At 43.1% G+C, this 27,508-nt stretch overlaps 1 protein-coding gene across 1 annotated transcript in view; it reads right to left on the reverse strand.

Annotated features, from left to right (window-relative positions):
- The window catches only part of LOC124795777 (putative serine protease K12H4.7), a 73,055-nt gene that overhangs the window by 11,196 nt on the left and 34,351 nt on the right, over positions 1–27,508 (reverse strand). The window contains exons 5-6 of the mRNA XM_047259861.1: positions 8,358–8,493; positions 1,505–1,785 (exon numbers count right to left, since the gene is read on the reverse strand). Of these exons, the coding sequence (XP_047115817.1) occupies positions 1,505–1,785; positions 8,358–8,493 (417 nt within the window). The remainder of the gene's footprint in view (positions 1–1,504; positions 1,786–8,357; positions 8,494–27,508) is intronic.

A 27,508-nucleotide genomic window follows, 5' to 3' on the forward strand; every position in this document is an offset into this window, starting at 1 on the left:
GTTGGAATCTACTCTGCAGCTTTCTCCACTCTCGTAGTCCACTACTGGCCATTAAAATTGCTACACCATGAAGATGACGTGCTACAGACAGGAAGAAGATGCTGTGATATGCAAATGATTAGCTTTTCAGAGCATTCACACAAGGTTGGCGCTGGTGGCGACACCTACAACGTGCTGTCATGAGGGAAGTTTCCAATACACAAACAGCAGTTGACTGGCGTTGCCTGGTGAAACGTTGTTGTGATGCCTCGTGTAAGGAGAAGAAATGCATACCATCACGTTTCCGACTTTGATAAACGTCGGATTGTAGCCTATCGCGATTGCGGTGTATCGTATCGCGACATTACTGCTCTCGTTGGTCGAGATCCAATGACTGTTGGCAGAATAGGGAATCGATGGGCTCAGGAGGGTAATACGGAACGCCGTGCTGGATCCCAACGGCCTCGTATCACTAGCAGTCGAGATGACAGGCATCTTATCCCCGTGGCTGTAACGGATCGTGCAGCCACGTCTCGACCCCTGAGTCAGCAGATGGGGACGTTTGCAAGACAACAACCATCTGCACGAACAGTTCGACGACGTTTGCAGCAACATGGACTATCAGCTCGGAGACCATGGCTGCGGTTACCCTTGATGCTGCATCACAGACAGGAGCGCCTGCGATGGTGTACTCAACGACGAACCTGGGTGCACGAATGGCGAAACGTCATTTTTTCGGATGAATCCAGGTTCTGTTTACAGCATCATGATGGTCGCATCCGTGTTTGGCGACATCGCGGTGAACGCACATTGGAAGCGTGTATTCGTCATCGCCATACTGGCGTATCACCCGGCGTGATGGTATGGGGTGCCATTGGTTACACGTCTCGGTCACCTCTTGTTCGCAGTGACGGCACTTTGAACAGTGGACGTTACATTTCAGATGTGTTACGACCCGTGGCTCTATCCTTCATTCAATCCCTGTGAAACCCTACATTTCAGCAGGATAATGCACGACCGCATGCTGCAGGTCCTGTACGGGCCTTTCTGGATACAGAAAATGTTCGACTGCTGCCCTGGCCAGCACATTCTCCAGATCTCTCACCAACTGAAAACGTCTGTTCAATGGTGGCCGAGCAACTGGCTCGTCACAATACGCCAGTCGCTACTCTTGATGAACTGTGGTATCGTGTTGAAGCTGCATGGGCAGCTGTACCTGTACACGCCAACCAAGCTCTGTTTGACTTATTGCCAGGCGTATCAAGGCCGTTATTACGGCCAGAGGTGGTTGTTCCGGGTACTGATTTCTCAGGATCTATGCACTTGCGTGAAAATGTAATCACATGTCAGTTCTAGTATAATACCCGTTTATCATCTGCATTTCTTCTTGGTGTACCGATTTTAAATGCCAGTGGTGTACCTTTCGCGTTGGGAACGTCACAAGGTTTATTGGAAAAAAGATTCGTGGAGGACACTACAACTAAACATTCTTTTGAGAATCTCTGAATACGAGTCGAATACTCACTGCCATCACCACTCCAGTCAGTGTTCTGATAGTCTTGGTAAGAAGCTTCGTAGTCGGGATCGACGCAGGATGTTTCGCCATCGAACCCCAAGTAGTTGGTGAGGCGCTCCAGCGCCGAGTCCCCGCTGGTGCTGCGCAGGGCCTCGCAGTACTGCTGAACGGTGCTCATTCCGGTTCTGTCGACCGCGTTGTACTGCACCAGCCCGGAGAAATTGTTGGCGGCGAAACTGATCAGCCCCGCCACATCGTACTCTTTGGACAGGTCCAGCGGTGAGCAGAGCCTTCGCAGAGTCAGTGGTCAACAGTTAACTCCTCCCTGTTGTACTCGAAACACTTACAGTAAGGTCCTCAATGTCCCCAAGCGCTTACGTATAGTAGTCAGAATAACTGTTACATATTATCGAAACTTCTGTATTGAACATTATGATCCAGGAATAAGTTAAGATATCAATACCTATATATGAAGGTAGTATCTGATCCCGAAAGAACAGATACCATTGATGACCGTGCAGCTTCTCTAGAATGAAATTATACTTAAACCGACGCCCTAGCTGCAAACAGGCGTTGATATACATCATTGGGGACATGTTGAAAATGTGTGCCCCAGCTGGGACTCGAACCCTGGATCTCCTGCTTATATGGCAGACGCTCTATCCGTCTGAATCACCGAGGGCACAGAGGATAGTGCGCCCCTGCAGGGACTTATCCCTTGCACGCTCCCCCTGAGACCCACATTCCCAACATGTCCACACCACTACATTCGTAGTGCGCCTGACAGATGTTTGCCCATGTATGTATGTTGTTTGATGTATCTCAACTCCTGTTTGCAGCTAGGGTGTAGATTTAATTATCATGTCATTCTAGAGACGCTGCACGGTCTTCAATAGTATTTGTTCTTTCGGGAACAGATTCTACCGTCATATATAGTTAAAATATGGCTACCCGGCCATTGACCTTCTTGTGGGAACGCACACACTGTGCCCCAACTCGTACGGGACTTGGTAGATTAAACTGCCACGAGTAATGAGTGTGACGGGCAAACATCTATCAGGCGCACTACGAATTTAGTGGTGTGGACATGTTTGGAATGTGGGTCTCAGGGGGAGCGAGCAAGGGATAAGTCCCTGCAGGCGCACTATCCTCTGTGCCCTCGGTGGCTCAGATGGATAGCCGGCACGGTAGCTCAGCGTGTTCGGTCACAGGGCTGATAGCCTCTGTAATAAAAAAAAAAAAAAAACTAAGAAATCAACGCTCAACTTTAATGGATGTCTTGTGACGTCTGCCTAGACCAAACGCACCGAACTATATCTAACAAAAAGTAAATAAAAAAATGATGGATAGAGCGTCTGCCATGTAAGCAGGAGATCCCGGATTCGAGTCCCGACCGGAGCACACATTTTCAACGAGTCCCCAATGATGTATCTCAACGCCTGTTTGCAGCTAAGGTGCCGATTTTATTATCATTTTATCAATACATAGGTTTGTTTCTACCAGAAACAGACGACGAAACTGCAGTGAGGGGGCAATATGTGCAGTCTGTGAGAACCGTGTCATCTGCAAGCATCGCAATACTTGTGCTATGGGTCTTTAAGAGAGTTGTGTCCCTTCAAGATGGGTCCGACAACAATAACGTATGATCAGAGTTTCCGTATAATCTTTGTAAGGGATGCTGCAGAGAATGTCGCTTTGAGTCAAAGTAATGCCTCCAGAATCTGGAGCAAGTTTCTGGCGACAGGGTTAGCTGAGAATCGGCGCGACAATTACCGAGGAAGAAAAACAACAGGTGCGTACATCTGCATATAACAGCAAGCAGAAGCCATAAATACAATGCAACAAGTCTACGGTGGCAGTTCCAAACAGCAACAGGAGTGCAGGTGTCAACACGAACGATACGAAATAGGTTCCAAGAGCAGGGATTACGTGTCCGAAAACCTTTGAAAGCTCTTCCTCTAAATCGGTTTCGGAGAGAGGCTCGTGTCGCATGGGCACGAAACCACTCTTTGTGGGTTAGGTAGTAGTGGGGCACAACGTCACAGTCTCCACTCTGACAAAATTAATATTCGTATACGGACACGACGAGGGCAACGGTTACACCATAACTCCCGTATACCACCGCTCTTATCAAGGCTGTTCAGTCATATTTTAGCGTGGAATCATGTATGGTCGCAGGACACTCCTTGTGCCACATGGGAGGATGACTGAAGTACTGGTACGACATATTTGTACGGACTGTGGCTAGATTGGATGAATATATTGGGGCACGAATCACGGTGATGGACGACAATGCACGCCCTCGTCGTCATAATCTCGTGAACGCCTTCCTGCTGGAGCATAGAATCTTGCGTATGCAACGGCGTCTGTTTTCTACAGACCTCAGCTGCATCGAGAATGCATGCGTCATGGTAAAACGGACGGTTTACAGTCGTCCTGTCCCACCAGAGACCTTACAGGGCCTCAAAGAGACTGCTATGAAGGAATGGGACAATATTCCACAGTGTAATCCCCATAAGGAATATCCCTAACTCCAATTACGAGGAGGGCCAACTGGTTCATAAACAATGTCTCATCCAAGATAACAGTGAGATTAAACTTTAGCATTTGCAGCGTAATCTTCTGTAAGTTTTTTATGTTTGTTGTTGTTGTTGTTGTTGTTGTTGTTGTTGTTGTGGTTCTCAGTCCAAACACTGCTTTGATCCACCTCTCCACGCAACTCTATCCTGTGCAAGCTTCTTCATCTCCGAATAACTACTGCAAGTTACATCCTTCTGAAGATGCTTAGCGTATTCATCTCTTGGCCTTACTCTACAATTTTTAGCCTCCACGCTTCCCTCCAGTACTAATTTGGTGATCCCTCGATGTTTCAGAAAGTGCCCGACCAACCGATCTCCCCTTCTTGTCAAGTTATGCCACAAATTCCTCTTCTCCCCAATTCCATTCAGTACCTCCTCATTAGCTACGCGATCTACCCATCTCATCTTAACCATTCTTCTGTACCACCACATTTCGAAAGCTGCTATTCTCTTCTTGTCTAAAGTGTTCATCTTCCATGTTCCACTTTCATACATGGCTACACTCCATACAAATACTTTTAGAAATGACTCCCTGACATTTGAATCTATATTCGATGTTAACAAATATCACTTCGTCAGGAACGCTTTCCTTGACATAGCCAGTCTACCATTTATATCCTCTCTACTCCGACCATCGTCAGTTATTTTGATCCCCAAATAACAGAACTCATTTACTACATTTAGTGTCTCATTTCGTAATCTATTCTCTCAGCGTTACCTGATTTAATTCGGCTACATTCCATTATCCTCGGTTTGCTTTTGTTAATGTTCATCTTATATCCTCCTTTTCAAGACACAGTCCATTCCGTTCAGCTGCTCTCCCAGTTCCTTTGCTGTCTCTGACAGAATTACGATACCGTCGGCAAATCTCAAAGTTTTCATTTCTTCTCCATGGATTTTAATTCCTACTCCAAATTTTTCTTTTGTTTCCTTTACTGCTTGCTCAATATACATATTGGATAACATCGGGGTAGGTGACAACCCTGTCTCACTCCCTTCTCGACCACTGCTTGCCTTTCATGCCCCTCGACTCTTATGGTTGCCATCTGGTCTCCGTACAAATTGTAAATAGCCTTTTTCTCCCTGTATTTTAACCCTGCCACCTTCAGAATCTGAAAGAGAGTATTCTAGTCAACGTTCTGAAAAGATTTCTCTAGTCTTCAAATTCTAGGAAGGTAGGTTTGCCTTTCCTTAACCTATCTTCTAATATATGTCGTAGAGTCAGCATTGCCTCACGTGTTCCAGTATTTCTACGGAATCCAAACTGATCTTCCCCGAGGTAGGCTTCTACCAGTTTTTCCATTCGTCTGTAAATAATTCGTGTTAGTATTTTGCAGCCGTGACTTATCAAACTGATAGTTCGGTAATTTTCACACCTGTCAACACCTGCTTTCTTTGGGATTGGAATTACTATATTCTTCCAGAAGTCTGACGGTATTTCGCCTGTCTCATACATATTGCTCATCAGATGGAAGAGTTTTGTTATGACTGGTTCTCCCAAGGCTATCAGTAGTTCTAATGGAATCTTGTTTACTCCTGGGGCATTTTTTTTTACTTATGTCTTTCAGTGCTCTTCACACAGTATCATATCTCCCATTTCATCTTCAGCTACATCCTCTTCCATTTCATAATATTGCCCTCACGCACGTTGCCCGTGTGTAAACCCTCTATATACTCCTTCCATCTTCCTGCTTTCCCTCCTTTACTTAAGACTGGTTTCCCATCTGAGATCTTAATATTCATGCACGTGGTTCTCTTTTCTCCAAAGATCTCTTTAATATTTTGTCCCCTAGCCATCACTGCTTCGCAATTTTGTACTTCCTGTCGGTCTCATTTTTGAGACGTTTTTATTCCTTTTCGCCTGCTTCATTTACTGCATTTTTATACTTTCTCCTTTCATCAATTAAATTCAGTATCTCTTCTTTTACCGAACGATTTCCTTTTACCTACTTCATCCTCTGCTGCCTTCACTGTTTCATCTCTTAAAACTACTCATTCTTCTTCTGTATTTCTTTCCCCAGTATTTGTCAATTGTTCCCTAACAGTCTCTCTGAAAGTCTCTATAACCTCTTATTCTTTCAGTTTATCCAGGTCCCATCTCCTTAAATTCCTACTTTTTTGCAGTTTATTCAGTTTATATCTACACTTCATAACCATTAAACTGTGGCCAGAGTTCACTTATGCCCGTGGAAATGTCTTACAACTTAAAACCTGGTTCCAAAATCTCTGTCCTACCATTACATAATCTATCTGAAACCCGCCAGTGTCTCCAGGCGTCTTCCATGTATACAGCCTTCTTCCATGATCCTTAAATCAAGTGATAGATATGATTAAGTTACTCTGTGTGCAAAATTCTACCAGGCGGCTTTCCCTTTCGTTCCTTACCCGCAGTCCATATTCACCTACTACTATTCCTTCTCCTCGTTTTCCTACAATCGCATTCCAGTCCCCCATCAATCAAGGCCCCCCCCCCACCCCCCACCCCCCACCAACGGCAAGGTGCATGATTCATAGAGGGTTCTATGTTTTTCGGTTGGAATTGTGTTTATCTTCTCTGTTTTTGTTTTCATATTTCTATACCTGACCGAACAAAACCGTTTTAGTGTACTATTATGTCCGGCAGTGACAATAAAACAGTATGGAACATCTGTTTTGACCCCTGTAAGATTTGACACGACTCTCCACACTATCTGAAGTAAAACTTTTAATTTTTGAATAGCTGCAGCACCCTACATCCATTATAAACATGCAACATTCTAGGACTTATCTGTGGTAAATGTGTGGAATGTCGTTATTTGTTTGGACCAGTGGATTTTCCGAAAAGAGGGAAAGTAACTGCACAGTTACCTGCTGGCGGAGGTTCGAGTCCTCCCTCTGGCATGGGTGTGTGTGTTCGTCCTTAGGATAATTTAGGTTAAGTAGTGTGTAAGCTTAGGGGCTGATGACCTTAGCAGTTAAGTCCCATGAGATTTCACACACATTTGAACATTTACCTGCTGGCAGGTTCTAGGATAGATGTGATGCCAATGGCTGAGAGAGGTGTGTTTGCCGAATGAACGGCGAGTTGTTGACTCTTAGTCAAATATTTTTAACATGATTCAGTGTTAGACGAAGGTGTAGTTACGACTTGATCAGAACAGCTACACGAAGTCTGAGAATTTTTTCCGAAGTCTCGACCGCCAACAGAGTAAATCAGATTTGGAGCCGCAAATGAATGACTATTTCAGCGTAAGAACTTCCAAACGCCCGTCATTTAGAGGCTGTGCCCACCTGTGACTGTTCTACCTAAATTTTATTATAGACGCTGGAAGATAGGGGATTCTTCATTAACGTTATGCATCCTCTTTTAGCGAAGTACTTTGACAATAGTATGTTTAAGTCCGTGTCATTATAAAGAGATTCCTTTCAGTCATGTTTGCCATAATGGTCTTTTCTTCATAGTTTTGTACCTCTAGATTAGTTATCCGAACTACTAATTTCTTTTCATAGCAGGATCCCTTTGGGTGTCATCCGTGGCACTCTTGCGGCACAGCGGTGCATCGACGATGTTCTATGCGCCGTTTTCTTGTCCTTCCTGGGCTTACATTTCAACAAGATAATGCCTGCCCAAACACGGCGAGACTTTCTGTTGCTTGTCTTCGTACTTGCCAAGCTCTACCAGCAAAATCGCCGGATTTCTCCCGAATTGAGAACGTTTGGAACATTAGGGACGGCACCTTCCAACCTACTCGGGATTTTGACGATCTAGTGCGCCAGTTGGGCAGAATTTGGTACGGTATCCCTCTGCAGAACACCCAATAACTCTCTCTCACTCAATGTCAAGCCGAATAGTGTGTGTGTTGGAAGGTTATGGGTGCTCAACTGCTCTAGCCAATTAACTGCATGCATAATGTCAGTAGTTGACCAATCGGTTATTGACTTGCTCAATCTGTAAAACTCCTTCTCTTGAATAAATCATCCAAATTTTCCGAAATTTTAATATTTTGTTTGCCTGTACACGTACGTTACATCTACCGATGTCGTCGGATTCGGATAGTTCCTTCGTAGTGCATCTTTCAAACTTCGACATTCTTATTCTACCACAAGTAACGTATCTGTACCCCAATATGAAAATCTTAAAATAGACTTTTGAAACTTGGATAACGACAGTTTGTCTACAGAGCCATCGTAAGCTGCTAAAATTGTCTCTGGTGTTAGTCACGAGCAACAAGTAATCAAATACTACCACTCGCTGAAGAGGTCAGTGGAATCAGCAGCCCCAACCCCTAGAGTGTCCAACTCACCCGAACATCTCGTTGATGGTGGAGACTCCGGCGTCACTCTGCAGCAGCTCCTCAAACTCCTGTGTGGCTTCGGCCACAGCAGAGACACACTCTGGGTCAAACGTTTGCATGCTCTCGGCCACCACTTCCAGGTACTCTGCAACGGAAGACATGCCACGTCAATCACCTGAATGCATTCGTTCTATAGCGTTCGGTTCACAGCTGCCTTCAATCCAACACATAATAGATTCCCCTTACTTTGTGAATGGCTTTACAACTAATGCTTCATTGATTTTCGTCATCACTGTATAGCAACGAACGATCAAAATTCTACATTGGAAAGTAAACACGATTTTGTGCATTCTTTTAGAAAAGAGAAATATTGTGTTGGCAGAGTGAAACAACAGCGCTAATTCTAAGTTTTTTTTGAAGAGGTCTCTTCGGGATATTCTGGACCTAACACTAGATTTAATGCTTATAACATACTTACGTTGCTCTAAATAATGTCACTGCAAGGTTTTTTTTTTTTTTCATCAAACAGTGATCTAGTAAATGGAAACGTGTAGAATGATCTAGTTCTTTTTTCAATTTTAAATCATCATGTGTACAGCAAATGTAGCAATGTAAAGCTCTTCATTACTCCTGAGTTGTAGGTTTTCCGATTGTTAGTGATCTATGTGATCACCTACCCTCAAGAACTTGCCGCGTGCGATAGTCGCGCGGTCTGGCGCCTTGCCACGGTTCGCGCGGCTCACCCTCCCCTTCGGAACTTTGAGTCCTCCCTCTGGCATGGGTGTGTGTGTTGTCCTTAGCGTAAGTTAGTTTAAGTTAGACTAAATAGTGTGTAAGCCCAGGGACCGATGACCTCAGCAGTTTTATCCCATAGGAACTTCCCACTACCATCACCACCACCCCAAGAACTTAGTACTTTCTACTTCATGAATTTCATTGTTTGAAGAATCTATTTTAAAGCTAGGAGAGTTCAAATATTTTCAAATATTTTCTTACCAAAATTTTCAGTAAAGGAACTAGTACTGGTTTTTATTCTTCTTTTGTATAATATGTAAAAGCATAAAACTGACGCACTCTTATAATCCTAGTAAAAGTTCAGTTTTCTTTATCAAAAACGAGAGGAGCCACGACAGAGTCCTGTGGTACATTGTTTCTCATTATTTAAAATTCTGAGTGCCTGTTGCTATGTGATCGACATGGAACTGAAATACTCTGATTTGCGATGCAGAGAAGGTGAAAGCCATTAACCTACTGGCCTTTTATTTCATAACATTTAAATTTTTGCACGAGGGTATCATGGTAGGTCACAAATTATTCTCAATGATACTAATTACTTATTTAATACAGTATGTCATCTGTCAAGATAAATAAAATCTGTTTAGTTGACAACCCTTTTTGATAACAAAACTGTTTGCCTACTAAGCGTGTTTCTCTGTCTTCTGTGTTTACAAACCCAGTGTACATTTTCTTCTAATTATTTTGAAAGTATTGGCGGTGATTAGATGAGATGGTAATTCTTTTCCAATATTATACATCCTGTTTTTGTGAAGAGGTCTGGCAACAGTATGTTTAAGTTTTTATCACTATGAAGATATTAATATGGGACTAACTCGATATATAATGGAGCTTATCTGAATAACATTTTGCTAGTTATTCACCATAATCAGCTGTCACTTGCTTTTTAAGACAACATAAGATTCTACCCTTCTTTTGGAGATACAGGATGCTGTTTAATTTTATCCAACTTGTTTTTGTATGCTTCAGGCTATCTACTAAGGAAAAGTTTTGACCTCCATTATCCAATACTAACAGATAATTTTGGGATTACCTTTGTTCAGTTTACTGATCTCTTTTTCCTTTTTAATATGTTCGAAACAGATCTTACACGGTTTCTGGAGAAGCTTCTTGTTCTGATATTTTGATGACATTGTTTATAATGTTACAGAATAATTTATAGTGTGAATTAACTCTGATATCATCTATGTTGATTGATACTAAGTAGCACTCTCTTAATGTTGCACAACATTCTGCTTCCATTTATAATCAACTTTTCAGGAATATTTGATCTGCTTCAGTATTCTTAGGACAGTAATTTTCAGAGTAAATCATTATTATGTTACTTAATACATAACATATTTTTTAACATTGGGTATATTGTATATCTCTTTCCAAAGTGTATTTCGAAAATGCTTTTTCGATTTCTCCAATCCTTTTTTCTCTTGTTTATTAGTCTTGCAGTTTTCCAGTTCACTTTTTTATGTTATGCATCCTTACATCAAATTTAACCTTTCATTAACTATATGAGTTACACTACTGCTTAACACTCTCAATGCACAAATAAAAATATTATAAGTATCCTTACAGCTGGTTCCCATAACTGATGCAAGTTGTGTGAGGGGAATTAGAATATATGAAATGTTATTAGAGCCACTTAGTCTACTAGAATAGGTATCCTCTATTGAATGTAAATAAAAATCTCCAGTTAGTTGTATCTCATTTTGTTTGGAAGTTAAGATGCGTAATGCTGCATTAATTTGTTTTACAGGGGGAGTAACTATTACCATCATTCTACTTCTGAAACGCAAACTTCAAAGTGATGACCACTGGAGTATCTGTGGATATCAAACTATGTGGCAACTCTTTATTTCTCCATACCTTACCTACAGTAACTGGATGCAAAGTTATATCCATCAATATCCATCATATCTGTTTCAGGGCCAAATGATATTCGGAAGTAAATATTGCATTTGTACTATTTTTGGGCTGCAGTTAATTGATTATTTAATCCTCTAACATTTTGGTGCAATAAATTTACTTTAAATTTTCTGTTTTCATATGATTTAGGATCAATATTTTAGAGTATATTTACTTCTTTTAATACTACAGCTTGAAATCTACGTGTACTTTAATAAATTTACAGCTCTGACGTTAGTGACTGCGAGGCTATGCTAGTTGGTGGCAGAGTGCCCCTTTAAAGATTATACTGTTAACACAACCAATTTCGCCTGCTATTTCCCACTGAGATGTAGATCATGATTCATAAAACGTCACCTGCCAATACCATTAACAGGAACAAACCAATCTTCGGTCTACCAACTGACACTAAGCAGTCGGTTTAATTCCATGCCACCCGTCACACAAAACTGCTCGACCATGACAGTCCAAAACAGGACCAGCAGGGCCTTCCTAGCTCTGATTTTTCTTTCGCACCATTTGCGAGTGGAACAGAAAAACGGAGATTAGTAACTGTACAAAGTATCTTACGCCATGAACTGTATAGTGGCTTGTGGGGTATTTATGTACGAGTAGATGTAGATGTAGATGTAGACTGTGCGACAAGCATAACCGATGGAGGTTATACTTAACACCCGAACTAAGTTAATAATTGGCTCCTTCTACCAACCCCCAGACTCCGATGAGTTAGTTGGTGAACAGTTCAGAGACAATTTGAGTCTCGTAACAAATAAATACCCCACTCATACGGTTATAGTTGGTGGGGACTTCAATCTTCCCTCGATATGTTGGCAAAAATACTTGTGCAAAACCGGTGGTAGGCAGAAAACATCTTCCGAGATTGTCCTAAATGCTTTCTCCGAAAATTATTTCGAGCAGTTAGTCCACGGACCCACGCGAATTGTAAATGGTTGCGAAAACACTCTTGACCTCTTAGCCACAAACAATCCAGAGCTAATAGAGAGCATCATGACTGATACAGGGATTAGTGATCTCCATTCCTTCCGAACTGACTATGCAAATGTAGACGAGATGTGGCTCCCCAAAGATATAGTAGCAACAGCAATTGAGAGATTCATACCTCATAAATTGGTAAGAGATGGGACTGATCCCCCATGGTGCACAAAACAGGTCCGAACGCTGTTGCAGAGGCAACGGAAAAAGCATGCGAAGTTCAGGAGAACGCGAAATCCCGAAGATTGGCTAAAATTTACAGACGCGCGAAATTTGGCACGGACTTCAATGCGAGATGCCTTTAATAGGTTTCACAACGAAACATTGTCTCGAAATTTGGTAGAAAATCTGAAGAAATTCTGGTCGTATGTAAAGTACACAAGCGGCAAGACGCAGTCAATTACCTTCGCTGCGCAGTGCCGATGGTACTGTTACCGACGACTGTGCCACTAAAGCGGAGTTATTGAACGCAGTTTTCCGAAATTCCTTCACCAGGGAAGACGAATGGAATATTCCAGAATTTGAAACACGAACAGCCGCTAGCATTAGTTTCTTAGAAGTAGATCCTTAGGGGTTGCGAAGCAACTCAAATCGCTTGATACGGTCAAGTCTTCAGGTCCAGATTGTATACCGATTAGGTTGCTTTCAGATTACGCTGATACAATAGCTCCCTACTTAGCAATCATATACAACTGCTCGTTCACCGATAGATCTGTACCTGCAGATTGGAAAATCGCGCAGGTCGCACCATTGTTTAAGAAGGGTAGTAGGAGTAATCCATCTAATTACAGACCTATATCATTGACGTCGGTTTGCAGTAAGGTTTTGGAGCATATACTGTATTCAAACATTATGAATCGCCTCGAAGGGAACGATCTATTCATACGTAATCAGCATGGTTTCAGAAAACATCATTCTTGTGCAACGCAGCTAGCTCTTTATTCGCACGAAGTAATGGCCGCTATCGACAGGGGATCTCAATTTGATTCCGTATTTGTAGATTTCCGGAAAGCTTTTGACACCGTTCCTCACAAACGACTTCTAATCAAGCTGTGGGCCTATGGGGTATCGTCTCAGGTGTGCGACTGGATTCGCAGTTCGTAGTAATAGACGGCAAATCATCGAGTAAAACTGAAGTGATATCAGGTGTTCCCCAGGGGAGCGTCCTGGGACCTCTGCTGTTCCTGATCTATATAAATGACATGGGTGACAATCTGAGCAGTTCTCTTAGGTTGTTCGCAGACGATGCTGTCATTTACCGTCTAGTAAGGTCATCCGAAGACCAGTATCAGTTGCAAAGCGATATAGAAAAGATTGCTGTATGGTGTGGCAGGTGGCAGTTGACGCTAAATAACGAAAAGTGTGAGGTGATACACATGAGTTCCAAAAGAAATAGTACAATTCTCAAGGCTGTCAATTCAACTAAGTACCTGGGTGTTAAAATTACGAACAACTTCAGTAGGGAAGACCACATAGATAATATTGTGGGGAAGGCGAGCCAAAGGTTGAGTTTCATTGGCAGGACACTTAGAAGATGCAACAAGTCCACTAAAGAGACAGCTTACACTACACTCGTTCGTCCTCGGTTAGAATATTGCTGCGCGGTGTGGGATCCTTACCAGGTGGGATTGACGGAGTACATCGAAAGGGTGCAAAAAAGGGCAGCTCGTTTTGTATTATCACGTAATAGGGGAGAGAGTGTCGCAGATATGATACGAGAGTTGGGATGGGAGTCATTAAAGCAAAGACGTTTTTCGTCGCGGCGAGATCTATTAACGAAATTTCAGTCATCAACTTTCTCTTCCGAATGCGAAAATATTTTGTTGAGCCCAACCTATATAGGTAGGAATGATCATCAAAATAAAATGAGAGAAATCAGAGCTCGAACAGAAAGGCTTAGCTGTTCTTTTTTCCCGCGCACTGTTCGGGAGTGGAATGGTAGGGAGATAGTATGATTGTGGTTCGATGAGCTCTCTGCTAAGCACTTAAATGTGAATTACAGAGTAATCATGTAGATGTAGATGTATAGTGTGAATGTCCATAAGATATAGGTTGTGCAATAGTTAAATGAAAATGATTATGAAAAGCGAATTACTCTGTACGTTGAACAGTTGATTAAAATTAGGGACAAAGAGGGCTTCTTAAATTTATTATAGTTGATTGACGAGGCACATTTTCATCTCAGTAGTTATGCCAACAAATAAACGTACCGTTACTGATGCGAGAGTAATTCTCACGAACTCCGTCAACGCCCCTTACACAGTCACAAAGGCACTGTATAGCGTGCTGTCTCTTGAATTGGTATCATCGGTCCTTTCGTTTTTGAGGATTAACATGGAGAGCAACCGCAGTCACATCATAGCGGTATGCTGTCACGATTTCAGCAGGATGGTGCTACGGCTCGTTGTTTTCAAATTTCAGTGACAGCCGTGCGGAGAGTGTTTGGTAAGCACGTCATTTCTAGGAATGCCCCCCCCCCCCCCCCCCAGATCTCCCAACTTATCGGTCTGTGATTACTTCCTTTGGAGGTTCCTCAGATGCAAGGTATACGCTAGAAGTCTACAGACAATCGTGGAACTGAAAGACACCATTTATGCAGAAATCAGAAACAATCCTATACAGAGGCTTGAACGTACCGTGAACGGTTTACATCGCAGATTGTCTGAATGTCAACGTAACAGTGATGGCCACCTACAGCACATCATTTTCAGAACATGAACTGTGCGTGAAATGGCAGTGAGCATATGTTTTGCTGCTGTGATTCAAAATGTTTTACAATAGAATCATCGCTATATTCAAGTGGGACCTTTCTTCTGGCACACGCTGCAGGTTTCTACTGAAACTAATCATCTATACAATTGTCGTAAATTGACAAGTTGCACGTCATTTCGATAAGACAGCAGTTCAGAAGTTGCATGGAACGTGTAACTAATTAATGTACAACAGCGGATCTAAATTATTTTTAACGAAGCTAGCGTCCAGAGGGTTGCTTTCTTGAAACGTTTTTCACGAAACACGTTACCATACAAGATGACGTCAGGGAGACCATACCCGCTCATACAGTAAACGGGAACTGCAATCCTGAAACTGCATAGTAATCTTTAACTTTGAACTTGAAGCAAGTCTCCGTGTTAGGAAGCATCATGCAACAAGCAGTACAAGAAAAGGTCGTTTTGACGATAAGTGCTAACCCTCATTGTTACTGACGAAAATATATTCTAGGTGGAAAACGAACTGGAGTTAAGCATGTTGCATGGTCTGATATCCTGGGTAATGTTCCTATTGTAAAGCAATAGGGTAATAAAATCGAGAAATCATTTTGGGTAAATACTCCATTGTATAGGTCTTTTCTCTTGTAACAAATGGTGCCTGGGTTGCCTATTTGTCAACATCGAAGAGATATGTAACGGTTCAAATGGTTCTGAGCACTATGGGACTTAACATCTATGGTCACCAGTCCCCTAGAACTTAGAACTACTTAAACCTAACTAACCTAAGGACATCACACAACACCCAGCCATCACGAGGCAGAGAAAATCCCTGACCCCGCCGGGAATCGAACCCGGGAACCCGGGCGTGGGAAGCGAGAACGCTACTGCACGACCACGAGCTGTGGGCAGATATGTAACGCCTCAGATGCCTGCCATTGACAGGTGATTCCCACTTCAGAAACACACTGTACCATACGAACTTGTCGTGTTTCAAGCAAACTAAATGAAACAATTGCACTGGAAACCTGATTCTTTCCTGTCCGCACCTTTTAATATGAGATTAATGACCTAAATGTTAATCAAAGCATGAATGACGTTATCGATTGGCTACGATTCTAGCACAGTGAGTGACAAGGACTGCTCAGGTGTATTCATACGTGATGCATGGCAGCGGCATGGACCGTAGCACTGTCAAGAGAAAAGCCTAGTTGCTTCCAACAAAAATATGGATCCTGCATTAATGATGAGGATTTTTGGTTCCTACGAATATTACTTTTTTATTATTTTAATCATAATGCTTTCTAACAGGTCCTGTAAACGTTCTTCAAGTGTAGGATTAAAATGGTCCGAGAATTCATGAAATGTGCAATCTTCGTGAAGCCATATTAACTAGCTATATCTCTTGCAAATACTGACCTGGCTGAAAATTTTCGTTACTGTATTAAACACGTTTACCAATTGTTTTCGCTGAATAAAAAGTTTGAATTCATCTTTTGGATCATCTAACGTCTTCAAAAATAAGTTTCGATCTTGCACAGCGTAATAATTCACTGCAAAGTGCTCAGAATAAGAGAATTCCTCTTACTCCACACATAGATGTAGTGAGACTTCCCCCGAAAGTCCGACAGGTACTGTTTAACTGAAATGTTTGTTTCGCTCTGAAAGGGCTGTCCAGTTTAACGACTGACACCAGAGAGCCACTGCCGAGCGCCAAACGCCCTCAAAGCTCACGGGCACTCCCTTTGCAAACAAGCGGATCTGTTCTCGGGTTCCAGCTTTCTTGACAACCCAGGAGTTCAGATAAACACTTGTAGGAGTTCTCACCAGTTTACACAAGAAAATGTGATACGGATGAGGCTAAGATACCTGCAGACCACAGTGTTAAATGCCGCAACGCGGAACAGTGTGGGTATTCCCTTGCTACACTTCAGTTGCCGCCAAGGTACTTTCCGACTTGGAAGACCGAAAATTCTAGGTTTCTGCAGGAAAACTATTAGGTATTGGTTATCCAGGGGCGACTGATCATTTATTGAGGTTGCAAACTGAGTCCTGCAGTAATGAAGAAGATGCAATGGAAAATTCAGAATGGAGCAATATCAACAAAACGGCGGAGGAGGTAGCCTAGGGAACGATCAGCGAGACGAGGACTCAGAGATGGCCGAGAAGAATTTATTTGAATTTCATTTAGGTGGCTTATCAGCCTATTGTGGTTTACCGTTAATGTTTCGAGAGCGTAGATTCCTAGAAGAGTAAAAAATGTGTCGGTTTGTTCTAAGTATATTTCACGAAAAGACCGTGAGATTACAGCCCACATGTAGGCTTACTGGCAATGGTTCTTCCCACAAACCATTTGCGGGGAAGTGACAGTGGTGCACCACACACCACAAGGTGACTTCCTGGATATAGATGTAGACTGTCGTCTCAGTTTTTACAGTAGGATCCCTGCATTCACTCTGATGTGTGTCGTCACTTTGTGGTGTCCTAGTTTTCCATTTCATTACAGATGATATTTCTCATGATCCCGTTCTCGAAATTTTAAACATCTGCAGCGCGGGGTAGCCGCGCGATCTGAGCCTTCTTGCCACGGTTCGCACGGCTCCCCCCGTCAGCGTTTCGAGTCCTCCCTCGGGCATGGGTGTGTGTGTTGTCCTTATCGTAAGCTAGTTTAAGTTAGATTAAGTAATGTGTAAGCCTAGGGACCAATGACTTCAGCAGTTTGGTCCCACAGGAACGTACCGCAAACATCTGATTGCGTATCCCATTTCACTGTCTGTCACTGTCGTATTATTTACGTCGTAACACTTCCTCTGAAGCTTCTAAAAGACGCATTCAAAAACAAGTTTTATGAAATGAAACTACATCTCATATCTCCAAAAGAAGGGCTGAATCGTAAAAAAGAAAAATGCTCAGTTTGTTGTAATACATAAGTGGTGAAACAATAAAATGTTATTCAGGTGAAATTTGTTACATACTATCTTAGTTTTGCAAAGAAGTTCTTCAAAATGCTGCTTTCTCAGACAGACTTACATATACTGTTGTCAAACCACTTCAGAAAAATAAGATTAGTGAAGATAGCATTAGCAAAGAATCACCGTCCCTTCTTATATTTGCCAATATTTTCAGAAAAAAAATTAGAGAGTCATGTACTGTAGACTTTGTAACCACTGAGTGCAGAAAAACACAGTAAGCAAACAGTTTCAATTTCGAAAAGGTCTTTCAACTAAACAGGTTACATTTATCTCGAAAGATGACTTGCTGTAGTCAATAAATCAGTAATTAATGTCGTTGAAAGTATTTTGTGACATACCATATCTTCATGCAAAAATTGAAATATTGTGGAATAAAAGTTATAGTAGGGTCATGGCTTTTACCCTTCTCTGTACGACGCAAATGAGCGTATCACATTCAAAATATAGTACCTGAAAAAAATGTGAAACACCATGAAGACATGATCGGACGTCACTGCAACACTGTATATGCACACGTCAGCGTATATGAAAACGATTAGAGCTGCAATTCTCTATAATACGTACAACATCCACCAGACTGCGTTGTGTTATTCGTGTGTAGTGTTATTATGAGGCCCGATAGCATACGTAAGAGCTGTGAAGGCGTTAGGTATTGAGTGGTCACTGGTAAGGATGCGGAGATGCCACATACTGATATGAGACAGAGTTATCACCACCTGACAGACTTTGAAAGAGGCTCATTGACGGTCTCCATTTATCTGACTGGTCAACCGCGCAATATGCATATTAGGCATTCACATTTGACAGTGCCCAGATGGTGGACTGCGTGGGAAAGTGAGGTCAGGCATATTTGTCATCAAGCTCCCGGCCGACCATTACTGACTCCCACAAAGTAGGGTCCCGTATTATACACCAAGTGCATGGTAACCACTTCACATTTATATCTGCCATTCCAGGTAATGGGCTGCGTGCAACACTGCTTGTCATCCCACAACAATGGTTGGAAAGGTAGCACCGCAACACTAACAGCGCATCTTAGAGGTGTCGTGACTGGGAAGCAAGGACTGTCATTGGCTGTGTCACACTGTGTTCAGTGAAGAACCGCAGTGCCGTCCTATTCCGGACGAGTATCGCCGGCGAGCACGGCGATGAAGTGAGGAGAGGTCCCATTCTTTCACTGTTTAAGAGAGGCACAGCGACGTTACTAGCGGCATCATAGCGTCGGGGAGCCATCAGGCATTACCTCACGTCACGGCTGGTAGTGACTGAGACAACTCTGATGGCGTAACATTATGTCATGGATATTCTGCGTCCTCGCGTGTATCGTCTCATGCGATAGTATGGACAATGTTCGTCCACGCGCTCGACGTAACTGTAAGAACCCTCAGCATCATGTTGAGGAACTCCTGTGACCATCAAGATCCCCAGTTCTGTCCCTGACAGAGCATGTACGAGAACAGCTCGGACATCAACTCCGTCCCAGTGCCAGTGTCCAGGATATCAAGGGCCAGTTACAGCAGCTGTGGACCGGCTTGTCTCAGGACAGTACAGAACTGTTTTATGACACCGTTCTCAAGCGAATCTGTGGATGCATAGAGGCCAGAGGGGGTTAAGCATGGCACTGATAAGTGGGATAATACCGCAAATTTGTTTAAAAATTTTCCTCGGTTTGCCGGCCGCGGTGGCAGTGTGGTTCTAGGCACTTCAGTCCGGAACCGCGTGACTACTACGGTCGCAGGTTCGAATCCTGCCTCGGGAATGGATGTGTGTGATGTCCTTCGCTTAGTTAAGTTTAAGTAGTTCTAAGTTCTGGGGGACTGATTACCTCCGATGTTGAGTCCCACAGTGCTCAGAGCCAGCCATTTCGTCGGTTTTCTAATCACTGAAATAACATCACATACCCCCTCAACACGTGAAATTTCAGTTTGTTTCCTTCCTACTCTTTTGGGGCCTAATTTTTTTTTGTCAGGCAGTTCATTACATTGATGCTGCTCATCGAAGACAATAGACAACGTGTATGTGGGAAAAAACAACGCCTTGCCCACCGGACAGCGTCTCCATGGAGGGATTAAGCCGATTGTTAACTAGCGGAAGAGGGAAGGCATTACACATCAGAGAGCGGTACCTATCGCATCTGCTGCCCAAGCTTGCACCTATCACCGACTCCGTGCTGGACGAGATAAAGTGGTTCCTTCGTCCCCAGCTTTCGCAATTCCTGACTCGTGATGAGGGGGACCTGTTTACTCAGCACTTTCATTTCTACACAGCACAATTTCCCATTTTGTGAAATGCGATGCTTATATTACCTAAAATCTACGAAAATTGGTTCTACGTAGTTTCGGTCTATTGATACAAAGTCTTTAGCAATCTCACTGCTACAAACTCACGTCTTTGAGCAGTTGGTTTGCTCTCGACCGATAGTATTCGTTCACGGCGGTTGTGAGACATGTAGTCCTTCTCGTTTGGGAGTAGTTTGTCATTATTCTTGGACAATTTTTTTTCGGGACTTGATATGGTAAAGTCGAAGAGATGCTTTGTGCTGCGTTCCGACGTTGAGAAGGAAGCTGTCTTAATGTATTTACTTTGATGAAGGTTAGTTCCACGTGGCGGGGTTAGCTTGGAAGTGTTTGCTTGTATTATTCTGCGTTTAGGTACCCAACTGCGTGTTTCCGGCAGAGTAGTAGGTGTCCCTCTTACAAACTGTTTGGAAGCTGGTTATCGTGTCACCTATTTCTCTACTTCACTCAGTGCCATTATGAATTCAAAGATGTTAACCAATCCTGAATTGTAAGATTAATTTTTCAAGAAATCAAAACAGTATATTGCTTTGGAAATTTGAATTTTAGAGCCGGCCGCGGTGGTCTAGCGGTTCTAGGCGCGCAGTCCGGAACCGCGCGACTGCTACGGTCGCAGGTTCGAATCCTGCCCCGGGCATGGATGTGTGTGATGTCCTTAGGTTAGTTAGGTTTAAGTAGTTCTAAGTTCTAGGGGACTGATGACCACAGTAGTTAAGTCCCATAGTGCTCAGAGCCATTTGAACCATTTTTTTTTAATTTTAGAATTGTGGGTTGGCGTAAGTCTATGGGGCTGTGAACGTTTTCTCTTGCATTTAAAGTTAATATCTCGCTTGCTAAACTCACTTCCTTTGAACTGATTTCGCCCAGAACCATATCACTCTTTGTATTTAATCTACTTGAAAGTGCTACACTGGCTGATCGATTTCTTGTTGTCGTACGTAAGTTTACTACGCTAGTCACAGCCACTTTGATGAAAAGCCTCTGGACTGCAGAGTCGGCACCGAAAATTATAAAAAATAATAAGTAGTTAGATTCCCTGGTGCTGATAAAACGTTGTTCATCGTGTGCTTGACTACTGACTGCTGCTGTGAGACTTCGTGTCGTATCACCTAACTTTTCTAGTACTATTTTACACACGACGGGCATTAGGATTTTAAATGACCACTCTTAAATTAGCTATTTCATCCTTTCTGAATACATATACTGGTAAACCAGAACGTAATGACCACCTGTCTAATAGCCGGTATGTCCAGCTTCGACACGGGTAGCAGGGGCGGCGTGTCGTGGCATGGAAGCAATGAAGCCTTGGTTGGTAGCTGGAGGGAGTTCGCACCACAAATATACACACAATGAGGCGTAGCGCCGTATACCGATCCTGCCTTGGAGGCGGTTAAGTGGGAGATGTGTCTCAGAGGTGGATAGTGACAGATGGTGACGCTAGACTGGACGCGCACGTAGTTTATGTATCAGCCGATAGAGGACAGTATTGGATAGGGGGACTGTGATTTTAGTTTCGATTGTGACCGCTAGAGTTCTCTAAAGTAATAGAATGTTTTTCATAAACTGTTCTAGTATTTTCATAAAGTGTTATTATTTCCTTTTTTAATGTAAAATGTTATAAATATGTTTTATCAGTATGAATGATGCGTCAGTGTGGTTTAATGTTAATATGAAGATAATTGTTTAACGAGTTATGTAGTAGGATTTAGTGTGGGAACATTTCAAAAAATATGGATATGAAGAAAGGGGATTTTTGTAGAATAGATTTGTAAAGTAAGTTTATGGTAAAGGGAAAGTTAATTCAGGTATAAATAACAATAGTAAATAACTTTATGCATAAGCAAAACTTCAGCATATCAGATAATTACGTCGGTAAAAAGTGCAGTCGTTAGATTTACTATTTTGCGATTGGTTATTGATGAAAAGCGCGGACTGACGCGGGAGAATGTTGTTTTGGTATTGGCTGTTGAGTAAACTGACCAATGGTAAAGCAATATTCTTCGCGCGCCTTTCTCTGCTGGTAGAGAAGACAGAGTATTCTAGAGAGGAGTCGAAGCCTAGCATTGAAAGAGATCGGACCCGTGCAGTAGTAGTTCCGATGGAAACGATAAGTTGCCGGATCTAGCAGTGTTTCATACATCAAAAGTGTTGGAAAGTGACGGCATAATTATTCCGATGTGTGTGTAGAAATTTAGGAATTTTTAAGTGAATTTTGTGACAAGAGAAGGCATATATTCCGCGTGGCGTATTGAGCAGGTCGGTGGCTAAAAACTGTGACTGCATTTGGTACCGACAGACTTAATATTTGGCGAGCATTATCGATCTAAAACAATTAGTATTTTTGTAGCTATTACGTTTTCGGGAAATGCAACACCATAAACTTGCTAACGTGAGTGAAAGGGATTGTGAGTGGTTGTGTTAAGACTAGCACGGGCTTGGCAGTGATACTTGTTTACCTAAGTTTCAGAATATATTAATCGAGGACAAAATTTCCAAACTTTCATTTCGTGTTTCTCCCGAAACGTAGATTAGTGACTTAAATTGCAGCCTGGTTCACGTCGAAGTACAGTAGGTTTCACTCGGCTTTCCTACTGATGATCTACTGAGACAATGTTCACAGATAGGTGCAGGTTCGTCGTAAAGGGACGGAAAGAACCGCGCCGCCGCAACAAGTCACGTAATTCCCTTACATTTCGGGCAATGGGCGATGAGCTCTGACGCCACATTCAATCACATCCCAGTTGTGATCGATAGGGTTCAGATCTGGTGAGATGGAGGACAGCAGATGATTTGAAACTCGCCACTGTGTTCCTCGAACCAATCCATCACACTCCTGGTCTTGTGAAATGGCTCATTATCTTGCATCTTGCTGAAAAATGCCGATGACTTCGTGAAACATAATCGTCATGACGCAGTGTACGTGGTCTGCATCCAGTGTACAGTACTCCTTGGCCGTCATGGTACCTTGCACGGGCTCCACTTGACCCATGGATCACCACGGGAATGTTTTGCAGATCACAACGAAGCCGCCGCCAGCTTGTCTCCGTCTCCTAGTACAGGTGTCAAGGAGCTGTTCCCCTGGAAGACAACTGATCCGCGCACTTCCATTGGCATGAGAAAGTTATTGGGATTCAAAGGCCATGAAGAGCTCTGTCGCTCTGCGACCTCCAGAGACGATGGTCACGTGCCCATTTCAGTCGTAATTGCCGTTATCATGGTGTTAACATTGACACACGCAGGGGTTTCCGGCTTCGGATCTCCATCGTTAGGAGTGTTTGGTCCACTGTGTGTTCAGATAGACTTGTACTCCGCCCAGCATTAAAGTCTGATGTTAGTGCGGTACATTTCTCCGCCTGTCCTGCTTTACCAGTTTGCCCAGTCTACGACGTCCGACATCTGTAATAAGGGGTAGCCGCACAACCCCACGACTTCTGGACTTGGTTTCACCCTAGTTTCACTTCGAGCTGAAGACACTCACCACAGCACTCCTAGAACACCCGACAAGTCGTGTCGTTTCAAAAATGCGAGCCTCCAGGCCATCACAATCTGCCCTCGTTCAAACTCAGATAGATCGTGCGCCTTCCCCATTGTACACACGGACGGCAATCTCACTGATACTAAATGCTCCCTGCGTGTGTCCGACTAGCAGTCATTCCTCACCAGGAGACGATGCTAAAGCCTGGGCTGATTTATATCGATAGTATGTCGGTGGTCCTAATGTTCTGGTTGACCAGTGTTTGTACACAGCGTGGATACAGCCTACTGCACAGCTGGAGACAAGAGGCGGAAAGTTAACACTTGTTCAGAGTGTGATGAGATAGGTAGGCTCCACATTTTGCGTTGTGCTGAATTTTAGGAACGTGTATGTTGTATCCGTGTTTTATAAGTCTGGTCACATTAGAACTAAGTTCGTTTTCTTGGGTATTAGAAATACGCATTCTGTATATCTTCAAAGTGTCAGGGTTTATTTGTCACTGACTACGAGATTAATCTATGCTGTTTCTTTCACACTCAACCTTCAGTGTCTATGCCAAATAAAATCGTTCCTGATACTATATTTGTATTGTTGATGTGTTAATAATAATAATAATGGAGCTGTGGGGGAGTCGCTGGCGTCATTGATTCTATTATCTACTAGGGACACTAATCCCGTTCGTTCTGGCATGCACGTTCTCTCTTTGGTTTTTCTTTTCTGGCCGCTATTTAAGCGCAGCACTTCCAGCTATTGTCTCTTGGTTTCCCGCTCCGGGCCCCTAGTGGTCGTGGATTCTCGTCGTTTGTTGCTACTAACGGTGGGTTTCTGTTATTTCTTTGAAGTTGTGCATCGTGTGTGCTTTTTGTGTGCCGGAAACAGTAATTTGTATGTGATTATCCCCGCCGTGGCGGGAATACGGAATTCAGCCTTAGTGCCGGTATATGTTGAGTAGAGGTGTCAAGAGTGTAAAACACTGCTCAGTGACGGGAGGACTAAGCTTTAGTAGTGTGAAGGCTGCATGAGTCATTCTAGGATAGTGCGCAGGCCATGTTTAGTGTGAAGACAGTGTGCTTGTAATTTTACTTGAGTATCTTATGATTTATTCTGTGGTCTTAATTTGAAGGGGCCGTGACTTTGGTGTCTTGTATTGTTGGTTTTCACGCTCTTGGTTGCGCAGGCCATTAACTTCTCCAGACCGTATGCTTGTTATTGGGGTCTGCCTGTAAGAGTAAAATATTATGAGCTGTTAGAAATGAATAATTTTTCATGCTATTTGTTTGAGGTCTTGCATGTGATAAGGGTATTAAATTTAAAAGGGGCCGTAACTCTGAAATAAGATAGTTTGTGTTGTGTCATTTGGTTTGGTTGTCTGTCTTGTTTTTTTTTTTTTTTTTAATGTTCCAGTGTGCTACGAGCGGCGGGCACAATCAGTTCCGGACTGACCAGTATAGGGGACGGCGCGTTGATTGAAACATGTTCCGACTGCATTAGTTCGACCAGCTACGTCTTGCTGACGCTCGGCGCTACTTGGCTGTATCCTGTCAGAGTCGCTGCTCGCCCCAGTAGTTGACAGAAGTTGAGTATTCTCTTTTGTAATTATTTGGAGATTCCTGTCGTTAATGTGTTCAGGCTGCGCCAAGGTGCGTCCCCTGTTCCTAGTAGTTTGGTCACTCTTGTATCAGCCGGCCGGAGTGGCCGAGCGGTTAAAGGCGCTACAGTCTGGAACCGCACGACCGCTACGGTCGCAGGTTCGAATCCTGCCTCGGGCATGGATGTGTGTGATGTCCTTAGGTTAGTTAGGTTTAAGTAGTTCTGAGTTCTAGGGGACTTATGACCACAGCAGTTGAGTCCCATAGTGCTCAGAGCCATTTGAACCATTTGAACTCTTGTATCAGGGTGGGTCATCCGTTGGGGTGTGCCTGCTGTTGCGTGGAGCTTAAACTGCCTGTTAAGATAGCTGTCTTTCTGCCTAAATATTGCTATCATACTTCAAAGGCCCCCCCCATGAACCATGGACCTTGCCGTTGGTGGGGAGGCTTGCGTGCCTCAGCGATACAGATAGCCGTACCGTAGGTGCAACCACAACGGAGGGGTATCTGTTGAGAGGACAGACAAACGTGTGGTTCCTGAAGAGGGGCAGCAGCTTTTTCAGTAGTTGCAAGGGCAACAGTCTGGATGATTGACTGATCTGGCCTTGTAACAATAACCAAAACGGCCTTGCTGTGCTGGTACTGCGAACGGCTGAAAGCAAGGGGAAACTACAGCCGTAATTTTTCCCGAGGGCATGCAGCTTTACTGTATGATTACATGATGATGGCGTCCTCTTGGGTAAAATATTCCGGAGGTAAAATAGTCCCCCATTCGGATCTCCGGGCGGGGACTACTCAAGAGGATGTCGTTATCAGGAGAAAGAAAACTGGCGTTCTACGGATCGGAGCGTGGAATGTCAGATCCCTTAATCGGGCAGGTAGGTTAGAAAATTTAAAAAGGGAAATGGATAGGTTGAAGTTAGATATAGTGGGAATTAGTGAAGTTCGGTGGCAGGAGGAACAAGACTTCTGGTCAGGTGACTACAGGGTTATAAACACAAAATCAAATAGGGGTAATGCAGGAGTAGGTTTAATAATGAATAGGAAAATAGGAATGCGGGTAAGCTACTACAAACAGCATAGTGAACGCATTATTGTGGCCAAGATAGATACGAAGCCCACGCCTACTACAGTAGTACAAGTTTATATGCCAACTAGCTCTGCAGATGACGAAGAAATTGAAGAAATGTATGATGAAATAAAAGAAATTATTCAAATTGTGAAGGGAGACGAAAATTTAATAGTCATGGGTGACTGGAATTCGAGTGTAGGAAAAGGGAGAGAAGGAAACGTAGTAGGTGAATATGGATTGGGGGACAGAAATGAAAGAGGAAGCCGCCTGGTCGAATTTTGCACAGAGCACAACATAATCATAACTAACACTTGGTTTAAGAATCATGAAAGAAGGTTGTATACATGGAAGAACCCTGGAGATACTAAAAGGTATCAGATTATATAATGGTAAGACAGAGATTTAGGAACCAGGTTTTAAATTGTAAGACATTTCCAGGGGCAGATGTGGACTCTGACCACAATCTATTGGTTATGACCTGTAGATTAAAACTGAAGAAACTGCAAAAAGGTGGGAATTTAAGGAGATGGGACCTGGATAAACTAAAAGAACCAGAGATTGTACAGAGATTCAGGGAGAGCATAAGGGAGCAATTGACAGGAATGGGGGAAATAAATACAGTAGAAGAAGAATGGGTAGCTTTGAGGGATGAAGTAGTGAAGGCAGCAGAGGATCAAGTAGGTAAAAAGACTAGGGCTAGTAGAAATCCTTGGGTAACAGAAGAAATATTGAATTTAATTGATGAAAGGAGAAAATATAAAAATGCAGTAAGTGAAACAGGCAAAAAGGAATACAAACGTCTCAAAAATGAGATCGACAGGACGTGCAAAATGGCTAAGCAGGGATGGCTAGAGGACAAATGTAAGGATGTAGAGGCCTATCTCACTAGGGGTAAGATAGATACCGCCTACAGGAAAATTAAAGAGACCTTTGGAGATAAGAGAACGACTTGTATGAATATCAAGAGCTCAGATGGAAACCCAGTTCTAAGCAAAGAAGGGAAAGCAGAAAGGTGGAAGGAGTATATAGAGGGTCTATACAAGGGCGATGTACTTGAGGACAATATTATGGAAATGGAAGAGGATGTAGATGAAGATGAAATGGGAGATATGATACTGCGTGAAGAGTTTGACAGAGCACTGAAAGACCTGAATCGAAACAAGGCCCCCGGAGTAGACAATATTCCATTGGAACTACTGACGGCCGTGGGAGAGCCAGTCCTGACAAAACTCTACCATCTGGTGAGCAAGATGTATGAAACAGGCGAAATACCCTCAGACTTCAAGAAGAATATAATAATTCCAATCCCAAAGAAAGCAGGTGTTGACAGATGTGAAAATTACCGAACTATCAGCTTAAT

This window comes from Schistocerca piceifrons, chromosome 4, assembly GCF_021461385.2.
Source record: "Schistocerca piceifrons isolate TAMUIC-IGC-003096 chromosome 4, iqSchPice1.1, whole genome shotgun sequence".
Taxonomy (NCBI): Eukaryota; Metazoa; Arthropoda; class Insecta; order Orthoptera; family Acrididae; genus Schistocerca; species Schistocerca piceifrons.